At 39.8% G+C, this 16,699-nt stretch overlaps 2 protein-coding genes and 1 long non-coding RNA gene across 3 annotated transcripts; all 3 read right to left on the bottom strand.

The window, feature by feature from the left end:
* Positions 1 to 4,237: 4,237 nt before the first annotated feature.
* LOC103704535 (F-box/LRR-repeat protein 17-like) lies at positions 4,238 to 10,709 on the bottom strand. The gene is made up of 11 exons (XM_008787871.6): positions 10,063 to 10,709; positions 8,971 to 9,072; positions 7,797 to 7,941; positions 7,517 to 7,701; positions 7,127 to 7,231; positions 6,821 to 6,918; positions 6,413 to 6,657; positions 6,263 to 6,329; positions 6,092 to 6,177; positions 5,129 to 5,224; positions 4,238 to 4,595 (listed from the first exon to the last, which is right to left on the bottom strand). The coding sequence occupies exons 1-11, from the start codon at positions 10,584 to 10,586 to the stop codon at positions 4,533 to 4,535; spliced, it is 1,716 nt and encodes a 571-aa protein (XP_008786093.4). The 5' UTR covers positions 10,587 to 10,709; the 3' UTR covers positions 4,238 to 4,532.
* Positions 10,710 to 13,695: 2,986 nt separating this feature from the next.
* Positions 13,696 to 14,005, bottom strand: LOC148702381 (uncharacterized). The gene is made up of 2 exons (XR_015968569.2): positions 13,929 to 14,005; positions 13,696 to 13,834 (listed from the first exon to the last, which is right to left on the bottom strand). It is a non-coding gene; the product is annotated as an uncharacterized LOC148702381 (long non-coding RNA).
* Positions 14,006 to 14,130: 125 nt separating this feature from the next.
* PSBW (photosystem II reaction center W) lies at positions 14,131 to 14,832 on the bottom strand. The gene is made up of 2 exons (XM_008787873.6): positions 14,612 to 14,832; positions 14,131 to 14,521 (listed from the first exon to the last, which is right to left on the bottom strand). The coding sequence occupies exons 1-2, from the start codon at positions 14,703 to 14,705 to the stop codon at positions 14,217 to 14,219; spliced, it is 399 nt and encodes a 132-aa protein (XP_008786095.1). The 5' UTR covers positions 14,706 to 14,832; the 3' UTR covers positions 14,131 to 14,216.
* Between the last annotated feature and the right edge of the window lie 1,867 nt (positions 14,833 to 16,699).

The following is a 16,699-nucleotide window of genomic DNA, read 5'->3' as shown; positions in this document are numbered from 1 at the left end:
AGGGGTGCCACGGCTGACGGGGCAAGGATAGGGTGGGTGAAGTAGGAGGAGAGGGTGATGGAAGTTTAAGGGATGAGGATGAGGTGAGAGGCAAGAGGTTGGGGTGAGAGAAGAGCAACAGTCAATAGGAGAGCATGAGATCATGACTGATGTCGGCAATTGCAAAGAGGAGGCGGCCTTCCCCTTCCTCAACAATCCTTTTGTTGGAAAAACCAGTTCGGTCCACCCATGATCCTTTGGGATGGTCGGGGACATCTGGGATACATGTCACGCTGTTATAGCGCCCAAGTATGTCCTTCTTTCTTGGGTACCCCCACCCCTTAGTCATCTTAAAGTTAATTTCAATTGTGGTGGACGGCGTGCATGGAGAAGTGGGATTTGTGATTAGAACCATCATGGCATGCTGGTTGTGGCGGGGGGTCGGCGCATCCTTGGCCGGACCGCTATTGAGGCAAAGCTTTAGGCTGCTTGGGAGAGCATCTCCTACGGAGCTGATAGAATTAATACACCTCGAGAGAGATTCCTCCACGGTGATCAATTGAATACCAGAGGAGGACCGTTATGGGGATGGGCACCCGTTGATTGGCGAGGTTCGTCGACTGGTTAGGAAGATAGAGTCCTTCCAGGTAGCACATGTGTTTCGGGAGGCGAACATAACTGCAAATTGGGTTGCCTCCTTTGTTGCCCAACACTTTGGAGATTTTATCTGGACTAGGGCTGCTGAGATTCCTCTTCCATTGTACCACTTTCTTTCTTCTGACTTGGCTAGCTGTACTCATTTAAAAGCTATATGAAATGTCGTATTTACCCAAAAAAAAAAAAAAACATAATCTTCCACTTCCTCATCCCTAGCGAGCACATCTCATAGAACTCTATGACCAAATCTTCACCGACCTTTGTGATAGGATCGTCACCGACCTCTATGACCGAATCTTTGCCAGCCTTTGCCACAGTCTCCCTTGCTCCAGCCATCTAGCTCCTCTCCTTCGTCGACTTCGTCATGATCAATAGCCAAGGGTGGCAATAGTATAGCCCAGTCGCAGATGGGACAAAGGAGTGAGCGGGGAGGCTAGCTGCCCTTCACTTGAAGCACCAACCCATCAAAAACTATGGCCCGAATATCTCTTACCAACGGATGGTAGTCGTCGAGCCCCCAGAAGCCGGCCAAATCCACTCAATAACCGTCGGAGAGTCACCCTCCAGGAGGACGTCTCTTCCCTGCAAGGCACGTCGAACATATCGACAATCCTTTCGACCACCATGAGATTAGGCAATGATGGTTGGGCCGAAAGTGTGCTGATGGTCTACACCCTCACCTATCAGACTTTCGTCAAGGAGAGAGTAGCCTAACTGCAGCTCCACTCCTAGACCGTTAAGAAGGTTCAAAACACATCTTAGACAAACCTAGAGAATAAGATTGTCCGCTAGATCAAAGCCCTCGACATTGGCAATGGCATAGCCAGCCGTATATGGGACAAGAGAGTGAGTGGGGAGGCCAGCCATCTTCTAGTGCAATTGTTTTTGTTCTTTTCGCTTTTTTTTTACTCGAGCTTATAATTTTAAAAAAAATATTCTACGAAAAAAATAGATTCAACTTACATTATTTCTCCAAAAGCATAGCCAGCCAATTTAGTAGGAAGGGTATTAAAGAAATAGGAGGCTTGATTTGTTATCACGTGAGGTGAGAACATGATAATGATTTCTTGCCGAGATGGATAATTCAGCCAAATTATAATAAAAAAATAAATTATAGTATTTGAAAAAAAAATAGGATTAAAATATTTCTCTTTCAAACTTGAAAGAGTACATCCGTATGTAGCCCTAGTCAGTGCATTGACACTAACTCACATATATCACCAGGGCCGGCTCGAGCCTTAGGCGACTGAGGCGGTCGCCTAAGGCCCCCAGCCGATGGAAGGCCCCGCTCTGCCCGCTGCAAGTTTTTTTTTTTTTTTTTTTTGCCTGCACAGCTTTCACATCGGAAAGCTAGCAGAGTAGCAGGGCGACGGGTGATGGCTACGCCGCTACAGTGCATCTCCTTCTCCCCCGACGACAGACAGCCTACAGCCCTGGGCGACGGCTACAAGTCTATGACAATTGAAAATGACAAGCAACAGGCCTTTCTATTTTCCTCCCCCCTTCTCTCCCGGTCTCCCTTCTTCTCTATCGGTGCTTTTCTTTTTTGCTGAAGCAGCTGAACCTTTTCGGCAGGGCACACTCAGCTTCTTCAGTTCTCCTCTCCCCCTAGCGCTTCTTCACTTCAGTTCTTCGGCCCTTGAGCCCTTCCCTAGTTCCCTTCTCTGCCAGCAGGCTCAACCTCGACCGTCAACGGCTTGAAGCTTCTCAAGACTCAAAATGAAATCTTCAGGTCTTGGAGACTTGGACCGCCCCTACTATGGAATCCGAATCTCCTCTCCAGCTCTCCTCTCTGTCCTCGGTTCCTCCGACCTCTAGCCTCCGGCCTCCGGCTCCTCGGCTCCGCTGTAGACCACCGTTCTCCTCCTCTGGCTCTAAGAAGGCAAGAACCCGGCGAGGGGCGAGCCGCCGGCCGGATCTCCTCTCCAGCTCTTGGGCCACCTCTGCTCCGGAGTTCGGATCTCCTCTCCAGCTCTCCTCGCCATCCTCCGCTCCTCCAAGCTCTGCCGCTCTGCAGCTTCGGCCTCGTCGGCTCCTCCTCTCTAAAGTCCACAACTCCACCATCCTCCGTTAGGCGGTAGCATCCCAGGCAGTGGTGACTGGTGAGAATCTAGAATCATGGTTCTCAGCCTCTCAGGTTCTGTTATTCTTTTGCATAGAAGCTTAGAACATGAACCATTCTCCACATCCACAAATGATAGAAGTGGAAGCATATGGTAGCAATAAATTTTTAACATAAAAAAAGAAGAAAATTTCTTTCATACGCCATCAGTTTTTCTCTGAGTTGTTGTTATTGTATTTAATGTTATACATTAATGAAAAAGCCAGGAGAATATATGGCCAACTTTTAGACTTTAGACAAGCAGGATATGTGCTGGATAGCTGGAGTTGTTGGCTGTTGGCGAGGGAATTAATTTTAGATTTTAGGATATGTGCTGCAGTGCTGGTTATATGCTTCTGAGCTAGTTTGTTCATTAATTTTTTGATCCAATTAATTTTGATTTAGTCAAATTAGGATACTACAATTGAATTTTTTTTTGGTCCAATTGTAAGTTGGTTGTGACTTCGGCGGTTCAGCCTTTTCTCGCCATCGAGTTCGGCACTATTCGGCCTCTTCTTGCTATCAAATTCGGCCTCTTTTTGCATCTTAAAAAGCTAGACGAATTATTTTTAAATAAAATTTTAAAATATTTTACATTTATTTAATTTTTTTTACTATTAAAAAAAAAAAAGACCTCTTCTAGTAAGTTCGCCTTAGGCCACCAAATGTTTTGGGCCACCTCTGTATATCACCTTGCCTGAGATGAGACTCCAATTACCTCAAGCCAATGTACAAGTTAAACACCCTTATCCCATTAGAATGTACGTTCATCTGTAGATAACAATCTGTTTATCTTATCCTACTCCGAGACTTGGATCCACACACGAAGTCTCCACCCTTAAACCAACGCTATCTAAAAAACTCCGTGGTTCGTGCTCTATTACTGTTACCGAACCTGTTTGGCTGCGCTATCCCATTCCATTGACTAGGATAACTAACTCCAATACTAAAAATCGATATATACGCTATTTGAAATTTAGATTACATTTCCAACACCTAAGACAATCTTTTCTAACGATTCAATGCTTTTGCAAGAGATCTAGGAGAGAAGAAGAGATCACATGAGGCTTCAATTGATGGTCATTATCATGTTGAGGAATTACTACTCACGGAAGGACAAGTTCTGCTCAAAATCCATTTTATTCTCTAGTGGTGATTTGGAGATGGAATTACCATCCTTTCATCAAATCACAGGCTCACAGCGTTCAATCCCCCAAGTTAAGAACCACCACTAGCCCATGTATTTCTTAAAGGACAGTTGTTTTATCTCTCACGCGAAAGAAAGATTCATCTTCCTTTGCAATAATCTCTACAAGATCTACGCAGGCAGACGAATAGAAAAGTTTGGAGTACTCTGAGAGTTGCACAGTATGCAATCCAACAGTCTACATATCAGTCATTCTTTCGCGCGAAAGATGCAACTCGAACCCTTTCTAATAAGCCAGTCAAACGATGATCAAGCATAAGTATAATCCAATTACCTCTAATCAGAAATGAGGCTGCTGAAATATCCAATGTAATGAGACCATTGTAAATGAATTACATGCTTCAATCATGTTAAATTTATCTTTGAAGAGGACAGTAAGACATCTAGGCTGCAAATTATTCTTCTACAAGCAGTCCCATTTCTAAAGGTAACCCCATTATCTAGAATGATGAAAGGAGCCCAGCAGTATAGTTAATACAACAAATAGTATTTTCAAGTCTACAGGCCTACAGTAAGTGAATACATCACCAGTAATCAACAGACTGTCTGCTCTGACGGGGTCAATCTGAATGGTATAGAAGAGAATCATCAGTCAATATGCACAGTGCACTCGGTCCGCCGTAACCTCTTTTGTTTCCCATCATCAGATGGCTGCAGCAGGCATGAGAAAAGGTTTTGTGAAATTCCAAAACGAGAATACTGCAAAATATGTGAATAAAGAAAAGAAAGAAGTAACCAGTAACATTTATAAGGTCAGCTGAGTGCATCTATAGAAACACTTCGGACGACAAGAAAGCACTTTCAAGAGATATGAGGATTGGTAAAATATTGGGAGGTGGTTTCTGATTTTTCAAAAAGCTGAAAAAGCTCTACCTCAGAGAAGCTCCATTTTGAAGCTTTTCCTGGCTGATATAAAAAACTGTTTTTGATTTAACAAAAATTTCATAATAACCAAAATACCTATGAACAAACCATATAACTGCATTCTCTATATACTATATTATATTACATTATAGTACTATACAATATTCTTGATTGTCATTTTGTTATACTAAAAATACTCTTTCAATTCGGTTACCAAACAAATGTATAAATTCCACAAACACTTTAGAAATATAGTTATACAAATAACAAACAGTTTTTGGCTAAAACCTCTACTAGCCAAAGCTTTGGGATAGTCTCACCTGTAGAGGGTATTGAGGGACCTGAACCCTTTTGGAGCCATCTGCTAGCCGCTTGCATGGTAAATGGTTTTCAGCCGCAGCAAACTCATTGAGAACCTACAAAAATTTCAGCCATTAGTAGTATTCAAAAGGAATACTAGATAATTTTTCACCCTAATATTTCTCATAAGAGTGCCACCAGGGACAAGAATACTTGCAAGTGGTGACTGTATTTAAGAAAAAGGTCATATAATCAACCTTATTTTGCCTAGAGAAGTGACAAACATGTCAAAGTTCCAAGATGAAAACTGAAAAATAATGGCCAGAGGACATCAGTTGATAGCTCAAGACCAAGACCTTGAGTTTATGAATGGAGCTTCATAGATGCAAGTTGCTCGAAGATGCATCAAATTCGTGCTGTACAGATAACAGTAAATCCAGACAAGCTGGCCTAAATTTCTGGTAGACCAAGATAATGATCTCAAGCTGTGCTTATTCTATGCAGTCTGAAATCAGAACCTGCCTCATATTATACTGATGTATGCTGATAAAGCCCCATAGCCAATTTTAAAACTACAAACACAAAATATTCTGTTTACCCACAAGACAACATGCCATTGACAATGCAACCCACATTTTGAAAAAGCATCTATGGTTAGTTGTCAAAATGTGAGTGCAACACCAACCATTGAACAGCTATATGCGCTCTAGAGAGAGCCCAGGCTTGCTAGACTAGTAGAAAATTTCCCAGCATTATGCCCCCCACACCATATTTCCTTTTACGTTAGATATGCTCACATGTGTTTTCCAATATCTTCCCTCAGAACTCTATCTCCAAATGCAAGTAACTTATATCTGTTTTGTGCACTCTCTTTAGCAACATACAAACAATGTTATCTTAAGCATATAAAACAAAAATCAATCTCAATCTTTATGTCAAGCAATCAGGTTTAAGTAGTCACAATGGTTGGCATAACTCAATACCTGGTTTCGAATTGCTCCAATTAGCATATCTTGACATCCAGAAGCATGAACATTTTTCAAATTGGAACACTGGAGCAACAACCTCTCTGGGGAAAATTTTGCAAAGAATCATATCAATAATGAGAATTTCTTTTGACATCTAAACCTATATGAGGAATGCTAGAGTCATACCTGGATGCAAATTTGTACATGAGTTAAGATTGAGATCATTAAGTTCTGGACAGTTTAGAAACAGGGCCTGCAATTGTTGTAAATTATTCAGAAGGGAATGACAAGATCATGTGAGCATATAAGAATAGCTTCTTTTGCAGTGTGACTTACATCTAAACCAGAACAGCCCCATAAACTGAGTTTTCTCAAACGCCCGTGTTTTATAATTAGTTTTTGGTAAATTGATTGTGGCTTTGATTTTGGTGATTTCTGACACCTAAGCTCTCCACTACTTTCACTACCAAGCAAACCATTTTCTTCAGAACTTTCCTCTTGAGAATTCATATCACGAATGCTCATTCCACAGTCAATTAGCTGAAGAAGGGGTAGCTGTGCAGTAGCAAATTGGATCCCACCTGAAAAAGGCATGGAAGCAGATACCTGAGAATATGGACAAATCACAACATGCAGCCAACCCCGTATAGATGGGACAAGGCTTAGGCAAAGCTTTTTTTCTGAATTAGCACATGTAGCGTAAATTCGAAAAAACATTATGGCATGAAGAAATTTGTTAATTACTTGAAGTGATGTTAGGACAGAGAGCAAGGAGGAGCCTGGATAGGGTCTGAGGGTACACGTTGCATATCATTCCAATCCCACTGTCGCTAATGCTTGATCTAGAAACACAAGCAAAAAATGAAACTGAGAAACTACAGGATCAACAGATATTGCAACAAGTAACATTTCGCAGAGAATGTTTAAGGAGTTCTGCTGTAATCCGTATATAGTAGTAAAGACCAATATTGCTGTAAATCACCGCATCTGGAGCTTTTGGACAATGCATTCTACAGTTTAAGCATTCATAGAGTGCAGAGTGAAGCATACCCACTTAAATCAAGCAATTCTAAACTTGAATAACTTGAAACTATAGCAGCTACAGCCGCATCTGTAATTTTTGAACCAAGAACAAGTGACAGCATGCGCAAGCCCCTGATAAAGAAATTTATATTAGCCAACCTGCTAAAATGAAGATTTGAAGAGCAGAAATGGTAAAGATGCTTTAGTATTGCACTAGGATTTGGCAATTTGGATCTAGATTTTTCAGTGTTATTCACATTTGAGCTCAAACATCTGTAAAAAACCTCAGCGGCCCAACAAGCATATGATAAATATCATATGATGTTAATCTTAGCACAAGTTTCTTTCAATAACTTAAACCACCAATTGGCAAATCATTATGTAGTGATTCACATACATCTGAAACAAATAACATACCTTAGGTTTGCACTTGCTAAAGCAAGCACAGCTTCATTACAAAGTCGAATTGATGCAATATGCACATTTCTTAGCCGTGGACATGTACGGCCCAAACTATCCATCATAGAAACAAGAACTGTAGAATCATTTTCTTGTCGAGTAAAATCAAAAGAAAGCTCTTTCAGATTGGGACAGTTAATGACCTATAAAGAATAAATGAGAATCAATTGATGCATGCACAGAAAATATCAAAGAATTGCTAACTTGACATGATACGTAAAAAGTATATGATAGTTACCATTTTTGAAATGCAATAGAGGTCTGAAAGCCATAGCATTGACAGGCTTGAAGAATAGAGGTTGAGAAAGCCAAGACTATTGCAACCTCCCACTTTAAGAATTGAAAGACAACGTTTCTCAGCAACAAAACGGCCCAATTCATCCCTGCATGACGAGAAACGTCAAGATGCTAAAATACAATGTGATTGGAAAGATGTAATACATTGCTGCTAATTTATTTACCAGTGGAAAAGAAAACTCTAAGCACAGACCTTGATTTGATATAGTTTTCAAGACAAAATGACATATTTGTGAATATTTGTCATGAACATCCTTCTAAAAGGAAGGAACAAGTCTATCGACCGAACAAGCAGTAAGCAAAAACAACAGCATTCACAACAAACAACATCAGCAATTACATCATTTGGGTCAATACTGTAGAAAATCTTCAAAATTAAAGCCAATGTATGGAGAAGACAGGCATGTATAAAACCAAGAGCATTTCCAACCAATAAGGCTCTCAGCGACATGGCTGACAAGCAAGAATAACTAAACAAGCAAATGAAACAAGGGAATGAATATTTCGATATCAATCAAGATAAACTGAAACCCAACCCATACACATCTAAGGTTCAAAGACACCCATGGTTGGTAGAAAGAACATGATCTCACTGTCATACTTGATCACGTTAACAAAATTTCAAGCTGTCGTATACCTTTCGAACAGGCGTCCAAGGGAATGAAGAATGATAAAATATTTTTAACGTACCAGGTATAACACATGATCTTTCACAGGAGCTGGAAGCATATAAATGGAACTAATATCACACATCAATGTACTATGACAGTAAACAAACAGAAGATTCTGAATAACATGAGTTTTCTATCACAAGCCTAAGCACATTCACAACTATAGTTGATGGGAGTGTTAGCAATCTGGAAATAGCAAATAAGCAAGAGGTGCTCAATAGCGAGCAAAATGTCTCGATGGTCCCAATCATCTATTTTATAAAATGCAGAAAAATGGACCTAAATCCATTTATTACCCTAGTAATATGGGGGCACATCCACACAAAATATAGAAGGGACAGTTGTATACTTCAGACAGCAAAATATAAAGTATCATAGTCTAAGGTTAATAATAAAAATAGTAAAAAAAGGCAATCGGACAGAGAATAACAGTCATTCACGTACCCAGTTATCCGATTGACTGCATGGTCGCCAATACCGATCTCAAAAGCTTCTAGATTAGGGCATGAGAATGCAACACAAGCTAGCAATGTCGCATCAACATCACTGCACCAACAGCAGAAAGAATGTGCTTATCAGGACCTACTTATCCTACTTGGATACTCAAAAGACAGAAGGATCTGCTGTTATTTTCCAGTTTCATCAAATCCTCTTTAACATATAGATGTATTATAGACAATGATAAACGAGGAATCTGATTTTCTTTTCTCCTGGATATTATTTAAGTTGGAGGAGGATCTCACAAAGATCAGCTTGCTACAACGTCACTTGCTATCTCAAAAGCATTCCATTGTTCACAGTTCACCATACAGAAACAAAAACAAAAGAGAAGCAGATGAATATAGAAATAACGAAGAAAACCTAACCTCATACCCCATCAATCATTTTTCCCCTTTTTCCGTTTCCCAACCCAGTTTCAGACCATCAAAATAACCATAACTACGGAATAGTTAAAAAATCAAGTATAAAAACATAAAATTTGACATGTAGATGATTTAAAATCCATAAAACCCACGATCATGGCAAGATCTAAACATGTCCGATCTAGAAACAACCTCCACGGACGAAAAAAAAAAGATCAAAGTAGCTCACATAAACAGGGCCTTCATAATCGAAAGACCCTCCATTACATTGATCTAAAAACACATCAAAGCCCCAGATCCGTATAGAAGGAATAGGGACTTGAATGCGAAGATTAGAAATATTTCTCTAGCACCCACATTGTCAAATTTCACAATAACAGAAGCAACAGAAAATAGGAAAACTTCGTAAATTCCTTTTGCATTGCTATCGACCCCACTTCCCAATATTAATCCCTTTACGGAAATCCATATTACTTGGATCCATCATCAAAAGATCCAGAACAAAGGCCATCAGCATAACCCGCTCCCTGATCTGCGAGTTATAATGGTTGTATTATATTTATTCCATTAAAATCCGATTTTTTTAAATTAAAGTTTAGTTCTTTTCAGCTCTACCATCCAACCACGAGATCCCCCGTCCTCTTCCTCCCTCGATCTAAGAAAAAGCCCTAACCTTTCCATTCTCAGCATGAGCCTGGTCAGTCCGGCGCATTTGTGGAGCACCGATCCAACGAAACCGATCTGAGATCGAGGAGAAACACTAAGCCTAAGCTCGTCCGCGGATCGCCACACCCTCTTCACGCAATCCCTCCATCCCCGGCAGACAGCCGCCGCACCCATCAGCTCCTTGGGCGACAGCCGCCTCAGGACCTCCGCCAGGCACGACGCCGGCAGAACACCGCCGCCCACCTCCACCACCTCCTCCTCGGCCGCCGCCGCCGCCGCCGCCGCAGTCTCCGCCACCTCCTCCTCCGCCGCCTCCGCGGCTGCTGCCGGAGACCGGTCCTCCTCAAAGGAGAGGGCGCGGCGGAGGCGGTGATCGGAGCGAGGGGGGAGGGCGTGACCGCCGCTGGAGGGGCAGACGTGGCCCTTCTTGGGGAGGCCGCATCGGCCGCAGTTGTAGCTGCCCCGCTTCTTCGGCGGACCACGCTTGGGCGCGACGGAGGCGGCGGCCTCCGCGGCGGGCTGGCGGAGCATCCGGATCCCGAAGGCTAGGGTTTGTGGGGAGACAGAGAGAGAGAAAGAAGGAAGGGAGTGGGGGGGCGGATGCGATGAAATAGAGAAAGTGGGAGAGGTCGGGTGCTGTCGGAAAAGGGGCGGGAGATTAGACTTAATTTCGCGCCATTTTGCCCTAACGGGTGGAGGGAGAGCGAAGCGAGATTAGGGGGAATGAATTACCGAATGAACCTGGTCATGCGCACGTATCTTCCGAAGATCGCTAAGCGGTAACTGTGGCTACATTTTCTTTCCTGGAATGGTATTAAAAAAATGAATTCATTCTTTCCTCTTTTAGCTCCTAGATTACCGTTGGTGCACTCCCTTTGTCATTTGCTTGGAATGGTAAATCAGATGTTTTTATTTATTTATAATATAATTATATTTTTTTTGTGTTTCTAAAATAAACTTGTATCATTGCCCTGTCAATAGACTCAATACACAAGTGTATCTTCTTGTCAAGGCAGCTTTTTCTTTTTTTAACTTCTGGTAAAATTAAGGTTAGTTGGGATGGTGAACATTTGAATAGAACAGTTGTTGTCAACTTTCTTTGAGGTTGGATTGTTGAGTGACACCAAAAATTTGAAGAGGAAAAAAAATTAGGGGTTCTTGTTTTCTTCCTCCCCCAAAAAAATGTACCGAGAAATAAAAAATGCATGAGTCAATAAAAAAATATAACTTTCCTCTCTCTCTCTCTCTCTCTCTCTCTCTCTCTCTCTCTGTGTGTGAGAGTTAGGATCGTATGCTTGGTTAGCTTGATCACTCACAAATTCACTAATCATCCTGATCAATTTGGCATTCCAACACCCCTCCATCTTTAGCTTCTGTGTGTCTTGAAAAATACTTTGGGTGAGAATGATTTGATTAAGAAACTAATGATATGTAACTTCAGCCTCGTAAAAGATTAATTCCTTCAAATATGAATAGATGAAATGCATGAGTTCTCCATCAACAAAGGCAGTTGCAATAAATTTGCAGCAAATTTTTAAAGAATCTTTGATGCTATAATGCAGAGCCATGTTTACCGTCCATGAAATAGAAAAATCGAGAGAAGGAAAAAGAAGAGAAGCACCTAATAAAAAGGAGCTTGAGATTTGCAAGAGTAAGCGTTTTCTTGGCTAAGATCAAAGAAGGTAAAAGTAAAAGTAATATGTGAAGTAAATATAAATCATCTTCTCCAACAACATGATTTTAATGACTAGTAAATCTAGTCGAGATCTGAGGTTAAGCAATGATTAAACTAGCCATTAACAGAAATTTTAGTTCTCCAACATCAAGGTTACTTATGATTGAGTGGATATGATCGAGATATTTTTAATAATTTGAGGTCTCATATCACCAAGAATAAGAGGGCATACATTTACACTACAAAAAGGAAAAAGAAAGAATGCATGGAAAGCAAGGTGGCAATGAGGACTATATAGCATGAAAATGACATCAAATAAATTGGTTGTTTTAGTTTAAATGCTTGCAGTCCAAGGCGGTCCCATAGCAGCTCTAAAGAGTTTTTGGAAATTAGAGAATAAAGGCATATGGGACCAATCTTCTCTTTCTTTTCAGGCAACTACAACACATTTTTGCATCGATGTGAAGAATCAACAATCTCTTAAGGCCATCTCACCTAATTTATATCTTAGGTTTTATCTTTAACTCGGAGCATCGGTCTCTCTCGAGACTTAATAGTTATATGCATGGTCATCATTATTGGAATTATCTTATCTTTTCACTACATGTTCTTATACTTCTTGCTTTGTCATTCAATCACTCTTAAAGTGAATTTTAAGTTATTTTACTAAGACATTGAACCCGATCACTCACACAATCTCATCGATCATCTTGATTGATTGGGCATGCTGACGATTCTCGATTTTTAGCTTTTTATGTTTTTCCAAAAAATGTTGATTTAAACATTTTGTTGGATTATTAGGGAACCGCTACTTTATATGTAGTAAGCGTTCAACTTTAGCAAGCAAGCAACTTGAAGAGTCAATTATGGTACCAAGCTCGGATATCTACCTTTTGTAAACTATTTCATGAGGTGGGAATTTCTTCAACCCAATCATTTATTGCTTGCTTGCGAGGGAGCACAAAAATTAAAGTGTTATCATTATATTCATCATCTGTGAGAACATCAGATTGAAATAAGCCCATTCAATCACTCTTCTTGTAAATAATTACAATCAAGCAAAACCCACCTACTCAAAATCATCATCACAACAACAATCCCGAGCCATTAAAACATACATATGCTCCATTTGATCATCCATATTTGTTTTGCAACCAAATATTCTCCATTATACACCATTGTGAACCAAATGCAAATTATCTTATTTTGCATCAAAATAAAGGAACAAAACCCAAATCTCTTATCATAAAAAAAAAACACGGTTATTACATTATAGTTAAAGTGTCGAAAATCAGTAAATTCTTAGTTTTTTCCAATCCATAAATATTGACATCACTTCCATTCTTCTATATGGAAATTACTCTACTCATACAATATGTTTTTGCCATTCTTTCTTCACTACTTCCATCACGTTTGTCAGGGCACTACTTAGCTTTCATTTTATTTGTGGTTTAAAGACACTGGAGTTCCCTCCTTCTAAAATCCGAATCATCCTTGAGGGCCATTCTTTGGTGGGTAAATATTATGAGAAAGTTGGTCAACTTTTTTATTAACTGACTTACCTATATTCTCATACTTCTCTACGCTGCTAAGTTTCTTTTCTATGGTTAGCATTTACCCATGAAATGGGCAAAAAGACTTACCCACTTGGGAGGTAGGTAATTATTTTCCCATCAGTCGGTAAAATATTCTTTTTACATTATTTCTAAAAACCCATAACCTTATTATTATATGATACTATTAATATAATCTAAATCCTATATAATATATGCATTATATAGTATAGTATAGTATATTATTAAATATTATTATATAATAATATATAATAAAATATTATTATATATTTATTATATATAGAGAGAAGGTATCATGGAAAATATGGACATGTCTTGGCAACTTACCCAGAAAAGTAGTAACACAAAAGAATATGGATATATAGCATATTCCCAGCCACATTTTAATGCATAAAAAAATATGGATATTTTTAAAATCTAAATATTGCCTAAAAATACTTATAAAAAAATATATTACCCCCAAAAGGCCAAGCCTAAGATAGCAATTGAGAAAAAGGCCATGCCGGAAGATCGCGGTATATCCAATACCCCTGCCATACTTCATGTTCAGATACCTCTTCTCTAGACAAGTTTAACTAAATTAACAATTAAAAATTTAGCATAAAATTTTTCCCTGGTTCCCACCTGCATCATTAATTCTGGCATTCAGCCTGCTTGCGTAGCTTCTTACTCTTCTTTTTTTGCTGCAATCCAAAAGATATTTCTTCTTTGCTTCAGATATCAGAAGTCTTTGTTCTTTGCATCAGTTTCAGCTTAGATGGAGCTAGCCCTTAAATAGTAGCACCTTATTGCCTGCCTACAAAGAAGGCTCAAGAAAACACAACACTGAGAAACAATGTTAAGAGCTTTCATACAGATGATTAAATTCTTAAGTTCACCACCAAACAAGCTTCCATTTGTTTACATAAGGGCTTAGAGGGACAGTCCAGATTCCTCATCCTCTTCAAGGGTAGAGGTGTACACAAAGTAGAGGGACCAGATGAGACCAAACACAGCAACCAGGATCCAAGTCAGCAGGTTGTTGCTGATTCCCAGGCTGAGCCCCGTCCCTTCGGTGCTCATCCTATCATCAACCAGGGCCAGGACTGGGTTTGACACGCTCATCACGCTTGCAGCTGCAAGCCATGACACTCCCGTCGACGTCCCACCGGCGACGGATGGCTTCAGCTCCGAGGAGCACCTCAACCTTCCACCTCTAACTCTAATCTGAGGCAATCCTGAACAGTCCATGTTCAAAACAAAACTCTCAGTTATTTGGCAAAGATGGCCATCATCTGGTTAATAATCATATATATATAAGTGTTTACCTAACACCGGTGACAAGGAGATGCCGGTGAGTCGCCTGGGCACGGCAACGCGTGCAACTGTTGAGGTCACTGTGGTGGCGCTGATGGCAGCCATTTCTGTCAGCGCTCGAGAAGGGAAGGAGGAGGATGGTTGAGGAGAGGAGCTTGTGTGGTGACCGGCAATGAGGGTGGTGTGGGCCTGTGGGCACTGGGTTATTTCATTCAGGGACTTCCAAATTATTACATGAACTTATGCCATGCTCCACACAATCGCCCTTCAAACCTCATCCTCTCACAGCCAACCAATGGCTTCGACATGGACACGTAATCTAGATTGCCCTTCCAACCTCATCCTCTCACAGCCAACCAATAGCTTCCACGTGGACACATAATCTTCATGAATGTTACGCTGCAGGAATATTCACAGGAAACCATAGGAACTGGTGAGATATTGCCTACTTCAAACAAACAAACAAACAAACAAAAAAGAAATCTACTGATCTTTGTGGCTGCAAAAGAGTATGAAACTATGAAGGTTTTGGTCTGCAACTTATTCAGAAGCTTGTCCATGTTGGATCAGCCTGATCATGCTGTCTCTATATATGCAGTTGTATCCAATTTGGCATGTATTTTTGCTAACCAACACGTTTCTGATATGTTTCATAAAATATATCCGGAGGAAAACAAAGATGAAGGGATCTATAGACGCGAAAGAATACAATCTTAGAATTTAGCCAATCTTATAGGGAAGCATAATGATGGGGAGAGTTACACAGGTTATTTAATCTTGTGTAGAAGCAAAATGAGGTCAAATTATTTCCCACAAGTCTTGATTAATTACCATATGTTTTTTCAGTTGGATATTCTTTCTATTGGATTGAATCTGGCACTTGGGCATGTTCAGTTGAAAAAGTTGAACTCTAAAATAAAGATGGAAATGAGTGACTCCCATTTCATCTATATGGTTTGAGGGAGTTCAATCCTATTCCGATTCAAAAAGGGTATAGGAATGCCTCAATTCTCCAAAACCTAACCCCTACACTTCCATGGTATTCAAATTTCATTTTGATTTTGATTCCAATTTCAGTCACGAATCAAACAAATCGAGGAATATGGCTATTTAGATTTCTATTCTAACTGATTCCGGTTACAAACCAAACAAGTATGGAGATATGGCCATTTCGATTTCTATTCTAATTTATTTCAATTCTGGTCACAAACCAAATGCGCCCTTGATGTATGTTATTGATCAAGTGGAGAGAATACTCAATGGATGGCTATGATCCCATCAGTGATATGTTTAGATTTTTTTTTTTCATGAACTGATTGACAAACACATTCTCTTCCTATCCCATCAAAGTGATGATATTAGAGATAATCTTGATGGGGGCGAAAAAATTTTTTCTCACCTGTGATAGATACCAATGAAGGGAAAATTTGTTGCTCTAGTGATGCAGTATAGAGAGCAACAAAGCTGGTACGTACATGGAATCCAATTTTTGGGTGCTAATGAGGTTAGAGGATAAAGAACCAAAAATTTAGTCATCAATTTCAAAAATTCTAGCTATCAATCTTAGCTGTTTGCGACCATATAATGAATAATACCTCCTTGACAAGTAATATTGGATGAAAGAAAAATTTGTTGCTTTAATGATGCAGCACAATGTGCAATGAAGCTGGTGCCTGATCTCCAAATCTTGGGCTCTAATGGGATTGGATGATAAAACAGAGTTGCAATTGAACTGCTCGTCAATCTCCATGTTGGAGCCACGGTAAAAATTAAAAAATCTATTCTACCCAATGTATAGCTAATAAACTCTGGTATCCTTACTAAGCTAAGAGTCCAAATCCATACAATTCTATGCGGTCCATGATTAAGTCCAATATGCTTCACTATAGTGTCCATAGAATCCATTTTAATATTATTATAATAACTTAGGGTTTTATAAAAAAAATTTAGCCGAAAGATATACTTTGTTTTTTTTGGTCTTATATAAGTACTTAAGATCTATCCAAAGAATAGTTGATGTGGAATTAAATACATGCTCACATGAATTCTCATAATTTTGGCAACAAATTTTGAGATTCATACTGCAAGTTAGAGACCAT

Source organism: Phoenix dactylifera, chromosome 9 (genome assembly GCF_051530095.1).
Source record: "Phoenix dactylifera cultivar Ajwa chromosome 9, Ajwa_hap1_PhDact_Kaust_v1.1, whole genome shotgun sequence".
NCBI classification, from domain to species: Eukaryota; Viridiplantae; Streptophyta; class Magnoliopsida; order Arecales; family Arecaceae; genus Phoenix; species Phoenix dactylifera.
This window is presented reverse-complemented; position numbering and strand designations above follow the sequence as displayed.